The 21073-nt window shown below is 39.2% G+C and overlaps 1 protein-coding gene across 3 annotated transcripts; it reads right to left on the bottom strand.

Annotated features, from left to right (window-relative positions):
* Window positions 1-107: 107 nt before the first annotated feature.
* On the bottom strand, window positions 108-16478 carry alpi.1 (alkaline phosphatase, intestinal, tandem duplicate 1). Of its 3 annotated transcripts, none has more exons than XM_044362758.1 (11): window positions 15203-15474; window positions 14376-14501; window positions 12197-12312; window positions 10800-10974; window positions 9858-10030; window positions 4853-4987; window positions 4682-4757; window positions 3176-3310; window positions 2819-3010; window positions 2444-2560; window positions 108-1249 (listed from the first exon to the last, which is right to left on the bottom strand). In XM_044362758.1, the coding sequence occupies exons 1-11, from the start codon at window positions 15342-15344 to the stop codon at window positions 975-977; spliced, it is 1662 nt and encodes a 553-aa protein (XP_044218693.1). In that variant the 5' UTR covers window positions 15345-15474; the 3' UTR covers window positions 108-974. The 3 variants fall into 3 exon arrangements, with proteins under 3 accessions (XP_044218693.1, XP_044218694.1, XP_044218695.1); XM_044362759.1 differs by lacking the exon at window positions 15203-15474 and adding an exon at window positions 16246-16478 and having other exon boundaries at window positions 109-1249; XM_044362760.1 differs by lacking the exon at window positions 15203-15474 and adding an exon at window positions 16046-16205 and having other exon boundaries at window positions 109-1249.
* Window positions 16479-21073: the final 4595 nt, after the last annotated feature.

Raw genomic sequence — 21073 nt, forward strand, 5'->3', positions numbered from 1 at the left:
AGCCTCACAAGAAATAAGTTAAATATAAGATGTGTTAATCCATAAATAAGGTGCTAGCTAAAGCAACTGATATCAAACGAAATATTGTTTGATCTTTATATTAGTAACATTTGCAAATACACAGTATAAAAAATACATTGACAATATTTGCTTATAAAATACATTCATGTAGGACAATCCAAATAGATTACATATCAAGTGACAGACAATTTGACAGACAAACAGATTAACTATTTGGAACCAATGAGGTCAAGATAGAAATTTCATAAAACTTAAAAGCTACATATGCTCCTGAAAGACTCAGAAAGAGGTACAGCATCTTTATGAGTTCTTGTAACATCTGTTGGTGTCGCAGCTTGGCATGGCATGATGGCTCCTGGTACAGATTTCTGCAACCGTCCAGTCATATATTAAATCCACACAATGACCAACATGTAGATCAACAGCTGTGTGTCCACAAGCTAAACAGTAAGCCCTAAACTCGATTGCCTATTTCAAGTTATTCTAGGTAAAGCCTCAGATTGATGTGTAAATAGGAAATTGCAGCTCCTTGCAAATGTTTGATAGGTCTGAGTGATGAGTGCTAGCATAGATTGTAGGTAACTTGAGACAAGGGCAAGAATCTAACTAGCCAATGAAAGAACTACTTTGTGCAAGATAGTAGTCATGTTGCCATTACAGGTTGAAAAGAGTGTTTTATAAAATAAGCAACAGTTGCATGAAATGTTTTTAAAGCACTGCTTGTGTGTGAATTAATGTTCATACTTGCATGTTAACTACCTTGCAATGCCTGAATGGTAGTTTGCATTTGAAAATGAGATATTACACATGTATGTTTATCCCTGCAATCTGACTTACCAGCCTGTGTGCATACAGTGAAGGTGTGCATGTACTGTACAAATGTTCTGCTGCATGCATACAATGTATTTGTTCAACCGTGAGTGTGTGTGTGTTAATGTGTGTGTATGGGGGGGTCATCTAAACAGCCAGAGAAGGCCAATTATGCCAAACAGGAGGCTTGAGGGTGTATTCATACAGCTGGTGGATGTGTGGGTGTGGGGGTGAGGAGGGCAGTTCGTGTAGGGCTCCAGACAGGCAGCATAGGCCATGACATGTGCCACGTAGTTCTGCTCTTTCACTCCGTGGAACAGGTGAGCCATCGGGCCTTTGGCATAGATGGCCACATCCTCCCCGCCGTGCGTCTCAGCATCGAGTGGGACGGCAGCCTGCTGCATGTACTCCTCATCATCTAGAAAGAAATGAGTAGAGTGGAGTATGTAACCAAAACAGTTTCAGGCAACTCTCTACTTGGATGATCAACTGTTAACAAAAAACAGATGTTTGTATAGACTGTGTTACAATCCAGCTGAACTATATTCTTCACCCAACTGTGTCATCCGAAACCCAGCAGAGTAATTACTGAGACATTATAAATATTACTCACAGCATTGGACCACACAAAAAAAGCAAACATGGAATATCCTGCCTTTGCCACTCAGAAATAACAGAGCATTGAATTCCATTTGGTTTTTAAGGGAAATATCAACCACTTCACATATTTGGGATGCCATTCACCCTATAGTAATTTATGTGGCTGTTTTGTCCATAAAGTGTTCTGCAAATCATCTGTAAAGAGGTAATTTAAATCCTTTTAATGTAATTACAACATTACGGCTTAAATTATCTAAAGAGAATATCTAATATTATGAATAACCTTTACACGTGAAACTAATGAATAGTTCTGGAACATAAATATGACCTTGTTGTCGATGTTTGTCGATGACGTTAAAAGGCTATAGGCTTGGGTGTTGCAGTTTAGAGGACAAATCATTAAAAAAGGGTTGAAAGGCCTTTATTGCCTGTAGCTAATCATCTCCATTCATTAAAAAATGCAACCTTGTGTTTTGAACTCATAGCCTTTATCAGAATATAGAGGCTGACTTTTGCAGTGCCTTATATTTTTACAGATGGATACATAAAGTTTTAGAAATGAAGCCCTTACTTGTAATTCCATTTTCCGAGAACCAACTACTGGCTCCAAAACCATAAAGTAATGCCACTCCATTTAAACAGACAAAATTGGGGGTTTAAATAGGTAATTCATTCCAGGAAAGAGTATTTCCACCTTAAAGTATACACACTCATGCAATGACTACAACAAATGGTGCAGAACAGGAGGGGGAGGAACTGGATCATTGCTTGTCCAGTGTTCCACAAAGAAACACAAATAGCTTTTTAAGTCAACTTACATGTACACAATGAGACCATTGCATACAACAAAGAAGAGCACAGCAAAGTGAACCACCATAAACATCATATTTCATCTTTGTTTTCCAGGGAGAAACACAGGCATGAGTCAGCCATAACCACATCAGTTCAAGCTGTCTGTCTACACATCAGCACAAACGAATGCCGCATCTGAAAGACATTAGTGTGTACTCACAGTAATCCACCAATGTGATGTTCCCTCTGGTTCCATTTATATGGACGTAACCGGGGCCATTGGCGTACAGGATGCTGGTGAAAGGCATTTTGTCATCAGCTTTCTTTGGTGCCAGACCTGAATGACAAAAAAATGGTGGTGAAGGTGAGTAATAATAATACACGGCACGGATCATATATTTCTATGTTTTGATGGAGGCAAACACATATTAATTATGAAACAAAACAAAATAAAAACTTCAACTGTCAAGCTTAATTATTTCCTTAAAGTTGACTTTGATTTACCCCAGTAATTTGTAAATTTCATGTTGCTAAGGATGATTTTGATGCTAATTTCAGTCTGACAAACGGTCAAGGTTTGTGTTGTGGATCATACCAAAGATTGGATTTCCTCGAGGTGTGTTGCCACCAAAGGTGAAGACGTGAGAGTGATCAGCAGTGACAACAGTCAGTGTATCGGATTCTCTGGTTAGCTGTGCAGCACGATGAACTGCTTGGTCGAACATCACAGCTTCTGTCAGTGCCAGTTTGGCAATGCCATCATGGTGGCCATGATCTATTCTCCCTCGTAATAAAAGACAACAAATAGATACAATATTAATCTTGGTTTTCATTTGTTGAGCTGTCAGTTTTGTAGTCTTTGGTGCTTAATGTCGAGATATATTTGATTATTCTTCATGTGTTTTAATCCATAGTTCTTCAAAAATAGGTCTAAGCTGCTGTCGGTACTCATCTTCCACAAACAGGAAGTATCCTTTCGGATTCTTGCTGAGGATTTGAATGGCCTTCTCTGTCATCTCCACAATGGAGGGATCACGCGTGTCATTCCGGTAAACCTCAAATCTCATGTCCTTTGGCTCAAACAGACCTGGAAACAAAGAACCAAACAAGGAGGGAAAATTTTAAAGCTGTTGCAGAATTTGAATGGATCGGATGCTGGCATCATCTGGCGGTAGATTCTAAAAAGACACTGTGGCAGACAGTATTGCTTTGTTTAATGTAAATGGGCAGATTAATGAGAGAAAGACTGAAGGCCAAGTGAAAGAGGTAAGACAAGGGGAAAATTATTGAGCACTTATAGACTTGCCTTTTGGGAAAGCTTGTTCTGTTCTCCTATGACCTCATATTTTATATGTAGGAACACTTTTAAATGTATGAATGATTTTGAACAGTACACATCCATTTGTAATGTATACATAATATCAATATGACAGTGCAAGACAATAAAGATTCTGTGTTGCAGGTGTAACAGAGTTAATGAATCCACTTGCCATAACTAACCATATTGCCATGTTTTATTATTGAATACGCACTGAATCTAATTTATTATTAGTCACCTATCTCTTTTAATATTATGTTATTTACTTTGTTACTCTTACAATGTGTAAGCTACTACAGTCTTATTTTTGTGTGTATGCTTAAATGCCCCTTGAACGGGCCCTTGCAGAATTCGCATTTGTACTAAGCTCCATTCATATATTTTATAACTTTGTTTTATGGGTAAAAGTGTGTTTTATTTGAATGATATGTTGAGATAAGCTTTCAGTAACTACAAGTTTTGGCAACAATGTGGGTGTGTGTAATCTATGTGTAGCAATTTATTGAGCCGGTTATCAGTGATCTTGCTAGCTCAATGTTAGCTCGTAGCTACTGCTCGTGATGCACCTGGATATCTGCAGCGAGTAATTAATTTTATTTTGTTTCAGTGTATATTTTCTGCGACTGCTGCTGTGAGAGTTGGCTGTGGAGAGCTAATGCCACTGTGTTTGTTATCAGAATAAATCCGGGTCAGAGCTGAGAAGTGACTGTGTGCGTGTCATCCTTAACACAACGCAAGAGAGAGTATACCACTGCTACACAGGCAGTTGCATCAGCACTCTTGTCTGCATTGTCACAGCAAAGAAAGCACCCCTAGTTCTTATCACTGTAATAAGGAGTGATAACTTCAGGTAACTGGGAATTTACAGCGCACCACCATGATTATCTCACATGGCTGTAAAGATGATAGCTGACCTTACCAGAATCCTTTTGTTTCTAAGTCCTTGAGAAGGTTTTGTAACTTAGATAAGAAGTTAATCTGTCAACACCTGCGTAACATAGACACAGAGGTCCAAATAATGTGTGTATGTGTGCGTACAGTACCCTCTGTGTTGCACATGCATTGCTATGTATATGTTTTTGTTCTTTTAGTCTTATTTGTATGGGGTATGGTGTGTGTGTGCTGCAGCAAGTTACCCACCCATGAGCCGGTCAGTAGTTTTAACATTTATCTCATCAAACTCCTTCCTGTGCCAAACATAGTATGACTTCTTGTTCTGAAACACAAACCAGAGGACACATGACTCTCTGTACTTATCTTAAAAACATGTGGAAACTGACTGAATCTGACAGCAATCTTAAATAATCTTACTGGTTTAGCCTTCAGCCACACGTCAATGAGGTTCCTCCTGTCTTTGCGCTCCCCCTTGCGAGAGTTGGAGGTGGGGTACTCAGGGTCTGGAGTGCCTTTTGGTGTCATGTACATCCTCCCTCCCCCCAGAATCACCTTAAAGGGACACCAGACAGAAGTCAGACAGAGTCATTATATAAAGGGACTGTACTGCACTAGCAATGCAGCTTTCACCGTACTGCTGCTTTTCTAATCTACCAGGTGTCATCACCTTATGTCATGTGTAAATCATTTTATCACTGGGAGGGTTCGAGATTTTGTCTATCCAAAACAAACACAGAGTGCTGTGAAGTTACAGTTTCTATTATGTCCTCAGGGGGTGTTTACAGTGGAACCCTGAGTGCAGCGGGACTGAGAGTGAGCGCATTTCCGAAATAAGTTTTAAAAACACACATTTATCGACTGAGGTGTCTCGCATGGAGGTTCCAAATTGACAGGAGCACCAACCCATGGATACAAGGAGACGTGACAGATCCATTTTACTAGTCTGCATGGTGGCTACCATCTAGTTAGCATGGCTGGAATCGTTAGCATAGACGTGCCATGCTGTGTGTAGCCCATAGACTGTATAAAAATAAAGTGTAGCTGTGGTGTTTCCAGTTTAACAGCACTGTTGGGTAGGTGCTGGGCAGGTGATGGGTGTGTTTGCGGTGTTTGTGTGCTCTGAAACATGCCACAGCGTGGATATAAACTCACACAGCTGACAGACTGTTAGCCTAGCATGCTAATCCTACATGAACATATGGATGAGACCAGATAGAAACAGATGAAAGTGCAGGGGAATTAACAGATAATTAGAACAGTTATAATTCAAATTAAGAGAAGTTCTCTTTCAAATTGTGCATAGGACAGTAAGATGGTGGCGCCCTGTGGAGTGCAGCTACTTTAACAGAAGCAAAGTGAGAAGAAAATAAACTAAATGAAAATGAGACAAAATGCCACCAAAGAAAGCCAATAATGCAGTTGAGGAAGAGTTGGAGGAAATCACAGAATCTCTGAACTTCATGTTGGATGAGCTGAGCAAAGTGGCTAAACAAGCTATTTTACTTGATCTGATGGACGAAGTCAAACAACCGAAGAACCTTGTTAAAGAGAAGGATAAGAAAATTGATGACCTTGAGCAAACAATTTATGACCTGGAACAATACACAAGAATGGAGGATTTAATCTCAAGCGCACGGGCTGGATACAATACACTGAACTTATGCCAGGACCATGGCCAGAGGTGAAGACACGGAGGACGTGCCTGACAGAGGAACTACAAACGCTGGAACAGCAAGTCATAAAGATTTTGGAAAATAAAGATATGATGAAGAACGCAGACATTGCCAGACATGCACGCATCTTAGGGAAACAAAACAAGATGCGAGGAACATGGACAAGAAACTGCGAAGTGATGATTATATCGCAAAATGAAACACCCGAAGAAGCCAAAGTAGTTATGATAAGAGAATTAAAAGACTTATCAGTACAGATAAGGAACTATAAAAACTAAGGCCTGTTTCTGCTGATACCATGGAATATTTCCTTTGAAGATAATAATTACTGTGGATTTTATGGTCATTGGTTTGGATTGTGTGGGGGAGCATTTGCACAGAATATTGAATAAATAAATGACAGATCATGATGAGGACGATTCCCATTCAGAGACATGGATGGGGAGGAGTTTGAAGACATTGGCAAAGATTGTGTTGGTAATCATCTACATAGATTATATAGTAACTATGAAAATTTGAACCTTAAAACCTTTGACCACACAAAGCACAAATTATATGAGATTGAAAATGATATTGACCTGGAAAACCACTTCTACAATAACATCACAACAATTGTGAGTACTACACAGATGAACAATTCCACAGTAATGTGAAAATGGTAGGTACTCTATCAATAATACAAGTCAACAGTAGAAGCCTCTACAGAAACTCATAAATCAAGGATTATATGTGTCACTTCAGTAAGTCCAGTGTAATCGCTGTATCTGAGACTTGGCTTGATAATGAGAAAGTTTATGATGTGGAATTGGGAGGATATGAGATGTTTGTGATTAACAGGATCAATAAAAAAGGAGGAGTTGATCTGTATAGTGATACAGCTTTAAGATGCAGCATAGTAAAATGTCAAATACTATAGAAAATATTCTGGAATGTTTAACTATAGAAATGATGTTGAAAAATCTAAAAATATAAGTAACCAGTAGCCTGCCTTGATACATTCAACGATAAATTAGCTTATATGTTTGACAAATTGAATGACAAAATGGTGCAAACTGTATGGAGTGATTTTAATATTGATTTGATAGATAGATATCAATATGTAAAAATAAATAATGTCAAATTAGATTTGTTGAAGGTTACTTGCTTGTTAGCCCCTAAACTGTTTATTCTGTATATAATATGATATTTGTAAAGTTTTATTTGCTGATGACACTAATTTATATTGCTCTGGGAAAAGTTTGGAACAACTTCTGAATAAAGTGGAAAGGGAATTGAAAGTCTTAAAGAAATGGTTTGATATTAACAAGTTATCATTGAATGTAGTAAAACAAAGTTTATAATATGTGGTATTCAGAAAATCAATTATCAAGTAAAAATTATGATCAATGATGTTGAAATAGAAAGTGTATGAAAATAAATTTCTGGGCATGATAATTTATCATAAACTATGTTAGAAATCACACATAGATAATAAACAAAAATGTCTAAAACCATTGTAGTATTATATAAACTAAAGATATCTTGAATCAGAACTCACTATATATACTGTATTGTATGGGGAAATACATGCAAACCCAGCACAAATTCATGCTACAGAAGAGAGCTATAAGAATTGTAAATCCATCAGATTATTATGAACCAACAAACACACTATTCATTAACTTACATGCATTAAAATTTTGTGATCTAGTTGAAAACTGTACAGATAATGTACAAAGCACAAAATAATTTACTTCCTAACTATCCAGAGGCTGTTTAAAATTAGAGAGAGCCAATGCAAACTAAGGGGAATATATATTTTTTTTAAAAAACAAGAGTAAAGACAAATATAAATTAAAGTGGCAAGCAGCGTTGGTCGGGACCTCGCACTCTGGCCCATCGGGATCAGATCATTTTGCTTTTTAAAAATGAGAGATATTTCTTACGAGTGTGGTGTGCTTTTATTTTGAAATTTTGATTGAAATGTGTACTGTCAGGTGTGTAGAGACAATAAGTAACTGCAGCTGGACACAGGAAAATACTCATATATTTGAATGGAGAGTGTGAACAAACCCACACCTTTTTGAACATTTACTGCTTCCACATAGTTTTAGATACAGACTTCATTTGAACTTTAAATGAGTCACGAGACTTTAACCTACAAATCTTGAATTTACATGTTTTTTCTATCTTTTACTGTTTTTGAGATATTAGAGTTTGACTTTTAAAGTCTTTTCTTGCTCCTCCTGTGATTTTATAATGAGTGTATTGCGGAATGTTTCACAGCACTGAGGGAGTGACATCACCAGGAGCAGTTGGAGAGGAAGATTTTAGAAAACACTTTTTGTGAAATATCCTCATAAATCCCATTTCTTTGGCCAAATCTTACATTAAAAATCATATTATAGTAGGAAATTCCGTGGCAAATCCATTTATACAGGTTTGAAAGTGGTCAGATTTATAGTTTAGATGTCAGAAGCCTCTGTTTGACACAAAGTTCATACCTCCCCATTGTTTTACATTGTAAAGGTGATATGGCACTGCAACTTTCAGGGCTTATTAAATCCAAACCGTTCGAGTTATTACAAAGCTTTTAACAACTTTTTTTCACCATAGTGTTATAGTGTTATAAGTCATATATCAAAGTGTGAAGCCGATACCATTAACGCCCTCGGAGGAGATAGCATTTGTTCAGGGGCCAAAATTGGGGCAAAGTCTTGTTTTGAAAGGCTAATTGTGGACTTCCTGTTGGATTTAGGTCAGGGGTGTCAGTGTATGATTTGTAGGTCTTGATGAGACAAATAATTGAGTTTTGGTTTGATCTCTCTACGACATTCCTACGGGCTGTGGTGGCCATTTTAGTTGCATGGGTGGCACTAGAGAGTGCATTTTTGCACTTTGGGGGTTAATTTTTACATTTTATCAAATTTTTCACAAGACCTGATGTGCGTGCCAAATTTGATGAGTTTTTGAGCATGTTTAGGGGGTCAAATTAAGGGTTTAAGTGGCGTAATAATAAAGAAAGAAAGAAAGAAAGAAAGAAACACACGAAAAACAATAGGGTCCTCGCCCTTACTACTACTAAATAAAATATCCCAAGATATGAGTGGAAAGTATTGTTCTTTCAACTGCATTTAGACCCTTTTCTTTTACTCTAATGTTGCTTAACCATGTCATGTGATATGTGACTTCAGTACACTTTAACAAGAAATATCACTGGGACCACTACACAAAATTGCCAGTGAGTGGTTAATATCCAGGAATTCACATTATAGACACTACCACTGTTTATCCCTGTAACAAACTGACCACAATTTCACACACTGACATTCACATTGACCATACATGGTCTGGCCATATACTAGGTTTAGACCTAGTCTTGTTTTTTTTTTCTTCCCTGCACCTAGTATGTCTTGTATTCTACAGCTGCCTTGTAATGTCTTAAAACAATTTAACCAGATCAAAGTCTATGTGGACCCAGTGCACTTTGCAAGTAAAATGCGTCATATTCTAATAAATTTACTTAATTACATTTACTGCTGAGCAATATACTTTATATGAAGAATTTATATCCAAATTGTTCCCAACCCATCCTTAAAACAAAACAAGCATCAAAGACCATACTACTATGTTTTAGTTGTGCTGTCAGTCATATAATTAAAACAGTCAGTGACAGTGCAGTATTTTTTATTTGAGTTGATCAAATGAAACATCTTATTTGGTGGTAAAATAATAATAAAGACTAAAAAAGAAGAAATATTCTTACATACATCAATGTCAACATTGGTGACCAGTTGGGTGGCGATGTCAACACAGCCTTGACGCCGGGCGCTATAAGGAAGGTCGGCGTCACTGTACCAGCTCCGGCTGACGGAGTGGGCATAGGCAGCAGCTGGTGAGGCATGCTGGACACGAGTGGTGGTTACGATACCAACTGATTTTCCTGGACAAGATAGAGATACAGCCAAATTGGGGATAAAACCATTTAGTTTTAAGTACACAGTAAGTACACACAAGGAGGAATTTCTTTTTGGTGGCATTGATTCAAAGCGACAAACCACAGATGACAACGGGACCTTAAATATGCAGATTGGGTGTTTACAGTGCTTATTCAAAAATTTCTTGGAGACAGACTGCTCTGGATGAAGAAATAATGACACTGGCTCAGTTCTCAATGGGTGTAGCCACAGTGCCAAAGTCTTTTCAAGCTATGTAATAAAACCCAGTGGAAGTGGTAGAGAGAGGTTTCAGTTAACTACACAGCTTATTGCTCTCTGGGAAAGCTTGTAAGTTTGCTTGGTGCCACAGCAACGCGTGAGTGAAAAAAGTAAATAAATGCCCTTTATACATATATTTTATTTTAACTTTTACAAATCCTCATTGTATAATTGCCAATCTAACTGGTTCAATTCACATGAAATTGACATTACATTGTCCTTGGAAAATGGTGTGTTATCACAAGCACAAAAACCACGTTACCACAAGCACAAAAATTAAGTCTGTCAATATGAAATGATTAGACTTATTCTGAACATTGAACTATAATTGTTCTCAGTCAAGAAGCAGAGAACATTCTTATCTGATGATTGTCTTGTTCTTTGTATTTTAGTTTATGGCAGATACGAATTCAAGATAAGAACATAATTAAAACTAGTTGAACTTTATATCACACAACACATCCACAACTTAGCTAAGCCATTTATTATCTTTACCTTGTGCTTTTGCACGTCGTAGTACTGAGAAGACCTCGTTACCAAAGGTGGTGTTGCACTCGTAGGCCACTGCATTAGCGCTGACTCCAACTGTTTTAGCATTGGCTTTCACCCCACAATGGTAGGCTGTAGCTGTGCTAGCACTGTCCGCTACCTGCTTATCCACACTGTAGGTCTGTGGAATAGAAACACAAACACTATTAAAGATGGGACAAGACATTAACATCCACAGCCTGACAATAATATGAGTTGTATGGACAGTAAATGGTATAAAAAGAAATGGAGAAATAAGACAATGGAAACAGATATTTAGTAATATAAGTAATTATTCTCAAGATCCCCTTTTAAAAAAATGTTGTTTTCTTGTTTGTTTCTTGTTGCTGAGCCAAAATGATTTCTCACTCAAACACAGTAGTGGAAAGTGGGAAAGGTGGCAGTTTCTGTATGTGGCGATCTTCAGCCATGAACATACCTAGTTGCTATATTATTCCAAACAAACAACTATTGCTACTTTCATAAATGTAAAAACAATTGATTCCTGAACAGAAGGCAGTTGGAAAGGTCTTTCTAGGAAAGACCTATTAGACCTACCGGACCAGAAAATATCAAATCTTTCTTGAGTATAGGTTAGAACACAGAAACAGCAAAATAATACTCACATTGACTCTCGCTTAAGTTACAATCATCGAGGGACTGTGCTTGGTCATGATGCTGAATCCCATTTATCCCTTCCTGTTTATTTAATCTTAAGTCTATTTTCACTTCTCCTACCACAATGTCAGCAATTTTCCGTTAAAGTGTTGATTTTAGCTTAATCCATTGAAACTCTTTTCACACAAGATTTGAGGATTTAAGCCATTGTGGGATGGAATGAGGCAAGATGCAACATGTTAAGAGAACAAAGCATGTGAAAAATGGACACACACACTAAACCACTGACCCACCCCTTCACTATTACTGAGGTATTCATCTGTGGTGCATCTTTCTCTGTGTGTCTCTTTCTCACTCATTCCTTCTATCTGTCACAACTGCACTGGTTTACCAGGAAACCACAGAAACATATATAGATTCGCACATGCACAAAAAGACATGAACATCTAACAACACCAACACATGACATTAATGCCATTGTTGCTTTATGTTTTGACTATTTCAAACTTATAAATCAACTAATACAAGTCTGGTGTTTTTAATGAGATATGGTAGTAAAAAGTTATCATAATAATGTTAAACTGTAACCAGGAACACATATGTATAAATACATTTCAGGAAGCAACTGTGGAGAAAAAAATGCAAAAAAAAGTAAATCTAGAATCTACATGGTTTGTGCATGGTTTGGATAAGTTGTGGATGAACAATTACTGATGACCTACAGGTCACCAGTATTGTGTTGTCACCTTAGACAGGGCCACATATGGAAAAGTGTCCATGGTCAGCATCGTCTCCTCCCCGGACCTGCCCTCCATTTGACCTTGCAGAATTCGAGCTGCAGACACTGTGGACACGCCCATCCCTGGGAGAGAATGACTGACAGGTCACTGATATGATCTACCAAACTTTCACAATATGTACTTGAATGTTTTGCTGACCCCACAGAGCCCTGAACACTACTCTCTGTTCAGTTTGTGAACATTAAAAAAATGCAGACCAGAAATATTAAAATGTGTTATTACTGCCAGACCGAGGTAAAAATTTGGTTTAGTAATCTCTAAGTAAACAGAGTCAAAGCAGGTCAAGGCCATTAACCATCAGCTGAATCCGCAAAAATGGAGGGGGCATTTAAGGCAGTGGTTTTTTAGGAGAACTGCATTTTAAAGCAAAATCATCACACAGACCAACGCTGACTCTTCAGGCAAGTATTCAGACCACTATTTGTAGAATATCTAACATAAAAACATGTATAAAGTTACTAAAATATCTCGACTCAGCATATATATTACATAAAACAATTAAGGGACCTTTTTTTATCTTGTCCTATAGTCCACTATTAGATTTAACTCTTAACTTTGAAAACCAACTGTAAGAAGCTGATGTCAATGTGACGCACTTAACTCTCCCTTAAACGTCACATTCATAAAACAGGGAACAAGCTCTGGGCATTACTGGTAAGATGCACCACAAAAACTCACCCTCGACCACCCAGAAATGTGACTAAGTAGCTCTGATTTGAAGCAGAGATTCTAGTAGTTAACAGGAAAAACACTCTTAAATCTCTGCATCTTAAAACAGCTGCCCTTACAAAAATTCCTCTCATACCCCACCAGCTGTAAATATACCACACAAGTGACATTTAATGTGAAAAATTTTCCAATTCAATATGATCCAGTTGGAAACGTTCTCCAGTTGGCAATAATCCCTTTGGTAAACAGTATAGTCACTGAATGCCAGACTACACCGCTAAAGGAGAAGACATCTAGGAGATCTACAGAATGGCAGCCATCTCCTGCACTAATTGGAATTGCCATCTTAAATGCCACCTCACATCCTGAGCTCCTAAAAATACAAAGTTCAACAAGTCCTCATCCCTAAACAACAAAATACGTTGTTTTTTAGTGCCATGCAACATAAGCATTCATTTGGAGCTGAACATAAATCCAATATTAATTTTTTGCCCTGTTTTGGTCTCCACCAACTCCTGAGGGAAATATTTGGCTTTTCAGTTGCTAAATGCTCCATTGTGTTCACCAACCATTTGCTAAATTTCTCTGTCTGTTTGGTGGTGGGCAGGTAGTACACAGTGGGTTTTTGAAAACTTATTTGCTGAAAACAGCTGCCTGCTGTGCTGGAAAGGAGTTTGTGATTGGTAAGAGTGGTGAGCGTGACCCAAGATGATCAAAGTGAACCAAAACAGTGAGCTGAAAGATTCTAAAATTCTCAGTAGAGCTGAAGGAAACTGTAAAGTTAATGGTAGTGGAGTGTGTGGTAATGATCACCCTTTTACTTTATTTGTCCCCAGCAGGCAATTGGATGTGCAGCAGTGAAGCACAGGATAAAAACACATAAAAGCACAGGAAAACATCATATAAATACAAAAACATCAAAGAAAGACAAAAGAAAACAGTTTAAAACTATTTTTAGAAATTACTTTAAACATTTAAACCATAAGATTCTTAGATCTCCACTCCAGTGTCTTAGTCATGCCATATACATATGGGAGCCACACTGCTTCTGAATTTCTAGAGAAGAAGGTCATTACTCACATCTGCAGCAGTTTGTCCTGTCAGCATAAACTCCATTTTAAGCATTTGAGCAAATGACCAAAGGTGTTATTTACTTGACGAGAATAGCAAAGTTTCATTGCGAATACTAGCCCATCAGTCCCTTGAAAAATCTAGATACCTTCATGCGCTACTACTCGCTGACAGCCCACTGTCCAAGCCACTTTCCCACAATCCATGCTGAGCACAGCAAGAATTCTGTGACTACTTACACTTGAGCATTGTCCTGAATTTTATATTGAGCTCTATTTGTCAGTAAGGTTGACTGTAGTTGCTTTTTCTGTTCAAAATTCAGCCCCAACCAAGACAGCATCAAATATTTGCTGGAATACATTCAGTAATGACAGCATGACCCTACCGTCGCCGAGGAACAGGATGATGTTCTTGGCCTGGTGCTCTCGAGGGCGGAGTTTCAACGCAGCATCCAGTGTTGCCCTCGCCTGAGCATCCCAATAGGATGGTTCTTTCTCAAGCTCATACAGCTCTGCTCCATGGAAACACACACACACACACACACACACACATAGAGAATGAGATGAGTGTGGATGGGTATGAACAGATCTTAGAGATTTTGCAGATAGAGAATAATGCATGCGTGTGATACTGAGAGTTCAGTATGTATGTGTGGATGTCTTTTCATGTGTGGAATGGTAAAGCTCCGGTACAGAGAAACTTCAAGTGAATTCAAGTGTGTCAGTGGGTGCCTGTATGCTCATGCATCTCTCTCTGCCTTTCCCTGACACTTTGAAAAGGGGTTTCTCAAGAGGTGTCAAAATGACAAAACGGACCAAGAAAACACTTTGGTTTCTGTCTGTTCATGTCCACTGGGAGGCTCACAGTGAAGGAAGTCAAAAAGGAACATTCCTCCGGCCACACACCAAAACAACGGAAAAATAAACAGTCCATCCCACACTTTACACAAACAGGTAGACACAGGCAGAAATATACTCACACACACTTTTGTTCATCTGACTCCCCATTTCACATACACACCTGAATTTGTGCTCATGAGCCAATGCAGTCGAAGCTCTCAGGCACAGTCTGTCCTCAAACACAAACACACACTCACCCTTTCCCAGGTTGAGGTTACCTGCTTGACTCTCTCTGCGCGTCCACTTGTCTGCCCACACCGTGCTACTAATATCCCAACCACAGGGCGCAATAATAACTGTGTCGTCTCCTCACCTTGGCTCTCCATAGCGACCCAATCCACAGCCAGCAGGATGGGACCCAGAAGGATGAGCAGCAGATTGGGGGCCCTGCGCTGTGGTGTCTGCATCTCTAATCCGAGCAACCCAGAGGCTGGAGAGGTTGACACAACCGGCATTCAGCGCAAAACACCACGACCAAAAGGCAGAGGCACTGGCAGAAAGTGTGTGTGGCTGCTGAGACCTCCGGCCCTGCCTTTTTAAAGCCCCGCTGGGTGTGTAGTAAGGAAGGGCCCACGCCAGCTCATAGGCTTAGAGCCACAAAAGAGGGAAGAGAGAATGTGGGAGAAGGAGGAACAACCAGGGGGAGAGAGAGAGAGAGAGAAAGAGACAGAGGAGCAAGGACCACACAAGAGCACTGTAGCATCACAGCCCCTCTCCTCACTTTCATTCCTGAAAATGCACCACCCCCATTGTATTGTTTTAAAAGGTTACTTTAATTTAGTTCTCCCTCTCTTCCCTGGCTCCCCCACTCTGTAGTGTGTATGATAGAAATTTGAATGGTCCTTTGATGTGCTAAATCTGTAATAGGTCTTTTTTTGCAGCAGTTTTTAACAGGAAGAGAAAAAAATGGCTAACCAATTTGTGTTGGCATCCATCATGATACAAATCATAACCACTTCTCTTTCCATTTCTTTCCCCCCATCCCTTGGAAAAACAGTCAAGGGGAAGTGAGGGAACAAGGTCCAACCTATTCTTGAGAATATCATGATTGAGTCTTGATGTGCTCTGCTTTTCATGTCAGGGAAATGGTCAAATTTCCATTTTCCCCCTTCTGTATTTTTGCATTTAAAAGACCCCAATATTTTCCCTCTCTCACCAAGTCAACTTGGCAGGTTTTTCCATGGGAAGTGAAGCGGGGTTAGCATTTTTCTTCCGTGAGGTAGTGGAGACCGCCTGCAGAATGAAAATGTCTTTCTTCGACGCAAACACAACAGTTAATGTGTGAAATGAGGTGAGTTGGTCCAACTTTGTTCCACACGGCAAGAAGAATAAAATTCTCGGGCGAACGGCTCTCACCTCATGAACCCGCAAGGCTGAATCTCGTTACAGTGCAGAGCTCTGGAAGACCTCTTCTTTTTGCCAACTACTCACCCGTTGCCAACAGGGGTTTGCAGTTAGTCACATGTGCCTAATCAAGACTGCAATAAAATCATAGCAGCAATGTGGGTAAAGAGGCCTCACATGATGTAGCCCACACCACATGAACTGGAAATACCAGCAGCAATGTGCAAGGATGTGCAGGATAAATTGCGGAGCCATGTCTCTCTCTGTTATGGGTTTGTCCCTGAGAGAAAGTCTAACTTATGTTGAGAAAGTCAAATTAGTGTCCTGCAAGACAAGTGTAAACACCTGGTGGCTGTTTTAAGTCTCAGCATGGATCATCGATCCACCAAAAGGTGCTTAGGCGCTTTTGTTGGCTGATTATATGGCAGGCTTGAATGCTTGTGGGAAGGCAGTGAACTCATGGGAATTTAAAAGACTCATGTAAACAAAGCAAAGCACAACAATAGTTTAAGAAATCTACTCCCATGCATACTTCATACACCGCATACAGTACTGATGTCCAACATTTAGTCAGACATTTGGTTTACTCTAATCCAGTCTTATATTTCACACAAGATCTACTATGTTTTAAAAATACAATCATTAGTTCATGTTTACACTATCTACAACACCCAGGGGGTAGATGTCTAACTTTGTCAACAAAACCATGTTTCATCTTTGTTTATTGCCCCAAATCAAGCAATCATGACCACAAGTAACTACAGTTTATTGAAATAAATCACAGACCACATGCAGGAGGGATATGGAGGTATATGCTGCTAAGGAAAATATATATTTTCTTAGCCTCTGATGCAGAGCGAGTGTGTATAGGATATTTATAGTGTAGCAGAGCAGATGGTGAACACTATTGAGATCACAAAGCAGAGGAAACTGTACAGTGGGGGGTGGGCTTTTCTTCATCATATGGTGTCTAAACAGATTCCCTATTTTTTCTTTACCAGTAAAAAGCATGTGTTCATAATTCTCTTAAATATATGTGATCCATTATGTGTAATGAGGACTAATACTAATGTGTTCTATGCTCTGTCCTGTGAGTTTTTTTTTGAAAAGGCACAGAATCATTCCTTTAAATATGCTGAATCTCAGTTGGGCACCATCTCCTTTTCTGACACTGAGACACTGAGAAGCACCTACAGTACACTCAATTAAATAGAAGTTCTGGATGCTCCTTGAAAAATTGCTATATATGTAGGCATAGTGACTGAACATTGACATCACTTTTGTTGCATGTTGATCCCCTCTACATCCAAATCTTTATAGTATTTACACTTTGTTGTCAAATATCAAATAAAGGTAAAATAGCCAAACAACAGTCGCAAAAAATTAAAGATTGGTGATAACCATACGTACAGTAAAATGGGATTCATTACCTCTTCCAAAGGGGTTAGTTTAAGTGGTTGCCTTATATGGCTGTGTAAAAACAGACCTTTTCTTAAAATGTATAGATACCTACCCAAGTTTTATAGTTACACACAAACACACACACACATACACACACAACCTTACATACAGTAATCACTCCTTCATCCCAGCATCTGGATCCTGTGTCAGACTCCCCTTAAAGTAAATTAGAAATGTTACACTCCCCTCTGCTTCCCTCCCCTCTGCTCTTAACATGTTGCTCTCCTATAACCTATAGATTCTGTAAATTACAGTGGTTAGCCAGATTTTGCGTCTAGATTACAACTCATGGAGGGAAATGTTTAGGTTCAGGTTGTCGAAGCGAGGATATACATGTGGGTGGTGCCAGACCACACAGCCACAATTTCAAAGACAGAGCCAAATTCTGTTTCCATGTCTTTTAAAAGATAACTTTTAAAAGACATTTTTGAGATATTACAATGATAGGAGGGAAGAAAGATTGTGCCCAGGATATTGAGGGTGAAAAGTTGTAGATGCTTTCAATGGTATCTTAGGGAAGAGAGAGTCAGGCATCCAGTAGGGAAAGGAAAAGAGGGAAGAGACAGACAGACTGTCAGATAAAAAAGAAAATAAAAACAGAGACAGCGCTGATGGAACAATTAAACTAAGTCTGCAATGATGCCTGTGATCTATTTTGGCCTTGTCACAAATATGATCCTCCTTCCCTCAAACACACACTCGCACAGTGACATCTACAAGACAGATGACAAATATAACTAGATCAATTTAAGAAGGCACCACAAATGATGTAACGTCTTTTATGTGAAGCACTGGTGACTGAGATCCCATTTCAGAACAGTTGGAAGGAAAAGGTTTTGGCATGCAACTCAACTGGGGGACAATTAGAAATGAAGTACCGAGAGACCCAAGTCCCGACTCAAGAAAGCTCACAGCAGCTATGGCAAGAGACTGCTACCTCAACATCAAACAGTCTGACAGCTTTGAGAAGTGGCCCCTCTTAGTTTTTAATTGGACTCATAAATGAAATATGGAGTTTATGTGTGTGTGTGAAATGGTGAGCGAGGAGAGAACTCGTGAGCATGGGAGAGACAGAAAGAAAAAATATCTCTGTTTATGTTTGTCTGTGTGTGTGTGTGTGTGTATGTGTGTGTGTGTGTGTGTACGTGTACGTGTGCATGCAATGCAAACATGACTGCCTGTTTCTCTGTGATGTGCTATAATTGACTATGGTGTGTTATGTCTGACTTCAGAACTAGTTATGACATGTAAAAAGTAAATTGCAGTAAACCCATATACAGGCTTATAGTTACAGTTTTATTGTGAGCATTGAAGAATATATTGCATTTGACGTCATGTAAAAAAAACAAAATGCTTTCATGGGCACATAGTGACCACATCAAACCTTTGCTTATGGCTTATGGTTTGCTAACCTTTGCCTCTTTTTCTCTTTTTTTTTTTTAGCAACACCACAAACACAAAACACTGACTCACCTGCATGGCCACATCCAGAAAAGAGAAGCAAGCTTAGCAACAGTATCATCTTGTCTCTGAGCTTTAAAACGTCTTCAGCAGTCAGACCCATTTCTCTTTTCCCTACACTATTCTGGTTATTTCCACTTTCCTTTTCCTTCTTCTTCTTCTTCTTCTTCTTCTTCTTCTTCTTTTTCTTCTTCTTCTTCTTCTGCTTTTCTTATTCCCTTGGAGCTTTAAACACCTAGCGATTACAATCGGTTTCTTATACCTCCTCCTGCAACAATGGCTGGTGAAGTTTCTCAATGGAAAACAAAAAGTTATTTGTCTTCCACCACTACCATTTTCTAGCCCCAGCTTGCATCTTTTGTTACAGACAGAGGCAAACTTGTTTGGACACACGCACATATCTGTACCACTAGCAGTACTCACCTTTTTACCAATATGCGTCAGAAATATCCATCAAATCAGAGAGCAGGCCCATTTCCCTCCCAAGCTGCACATCTTTTTCCTTCACAATGCATTGAATCAAAGGATTTTTCTCTCTCTGTCCTTTGTGGACACATGTCTGTTAGCAGCTCAGATCGGTTCGGGCTTTGTAGTTGGCTGCAGGAAATATCTGAATTGGTTTCAGAGGAGTCAAAGTGGGACAAAGGGTTTATGGAATGCAGAGAAATAAACAAGTGTGTAGATACTGTACATTTCCAAGACAGGCATGTTAAAACAAACTTATACTAATGAGCTAAATGTTGATTGAACAGCAGGATTATGCAGGAAGACTAAAACTGCAGAAATCCAGAAAGATGCATTTGTATTCAGGATGGTCGAGCATGGTCTGATGGGAGAAAACAGGAGTTTTAATCAACACACACAACTGCGGTGTACCTGCCTCGCATTCCTCGCCTCCCACTCAACTAAGCACTCTGCTTACCCTAGATCTCCTCCACATCAAAGAGCCCTCATTACAGAAACCATCACACATGCAGAGAAAGATTCAGGGTGGGAGAAAAAGAGAGCCGGGAGGGAGAAAATGAGGTGGGAAGACAGAGGGGTAAGGGAGAGCAACCACACTCCTACCGCATACAGAAGTACAAATCAATTCCAGCTGCTGTTTGCCTCACCTGGCAAGACCTTGGACAAGACCAGGCAGAAAAACAAGAAATATCCTACCTGTAAAGAACAATGTGCAAAAAGATTCCCAAAGTAGTTTTTATTTCAGCCCAAGTCAAAGTAAATGAAGGCCAAGAAGATGAATGTTAATAAATCAAGAAGTTCAATCAATGTGGTGGAGTTGCATAAATTCAGAGTCTTGCTCATCTTCCTTATGGCTTTCTACAGTGGCCCTGAGGGTCAAAACACAACAACATCTCAGAAAACACAGCAACATTTCACAAAACACAACAACACTTCACAAAACACAACAACATTTCACAAAACACAATGACATTTCACAAAACACAATGACATTTCACAAAACACATTTCACAAAAAACACAATGACATTTCACTAAACAGAAAAAGTAGGGACAACAATTCTTGTTTGTGATTGGACAGGACCAAAGTCATTCAAGATTGGTCAGTAATAGCCTACTATAGGAAGTAAAAGCCCACGGATGCACTGATTGGCCATGAATGTACTGGACCTTTGTCTTTATTGAAAAAGCTATAAAGAGAACCTGGCTGCAGACAAGTTGATGTAAACCAAGGCTTCCCGGATCCCTGATTCCACAGACCAAAATACCTAGTACCGAGTCGTGAGGGAACCATGTGATCCGGTAAAAAATCTGAATTATATGAGTTTGCAGGCTATTATAGGCTATTTTGGTAGTAAATACCTTGACCTTGGCACACTTGTTGCCTCGCTATCTCTCTGCATCACTGCATATTGGCCCAGGCTGGCAGGATAAATAAAGAGATCCTGCTGCCT

Source organism: Thunnus albacares, chromosome 9 (assembly GCF_914725855.1).
Source record: "Thunnus albacares chromosome 9, fThuAlb1.1, whole genome shotgun sequence".
Lineage (NCBI taxonomy): Eukaryota > Metazoa > Chordata > Actinopteri > Scombriformes > Scombridae > Thunnus > Thunnus albacares.

Bases quoted from the DNA above. Each gene is read 5' to 3' on its own strand.
- alpi.1 (XM_044362758.1), bottom strand. From the start codon at position 15,344: ATGCCGGTTGTGTCAACCTCTCCAGCCTCTGGGTTGCTCGGATTAGAG. The intron at 4,988-9,857 runs GTATGTAAGAAT...TGTCCCTTTAAG, and splicing joins TCACCAATGTTGACATTGAT to GTGATTCTGGGGGGAGGGAG. The intron at 3,011-3,175 runs ATGAGTACCGAC...GTCTTTTATTAC, and splicing joins ATACTTCCTGTTTGTGGAAG to GAGGGAGAATAGATCATGGC.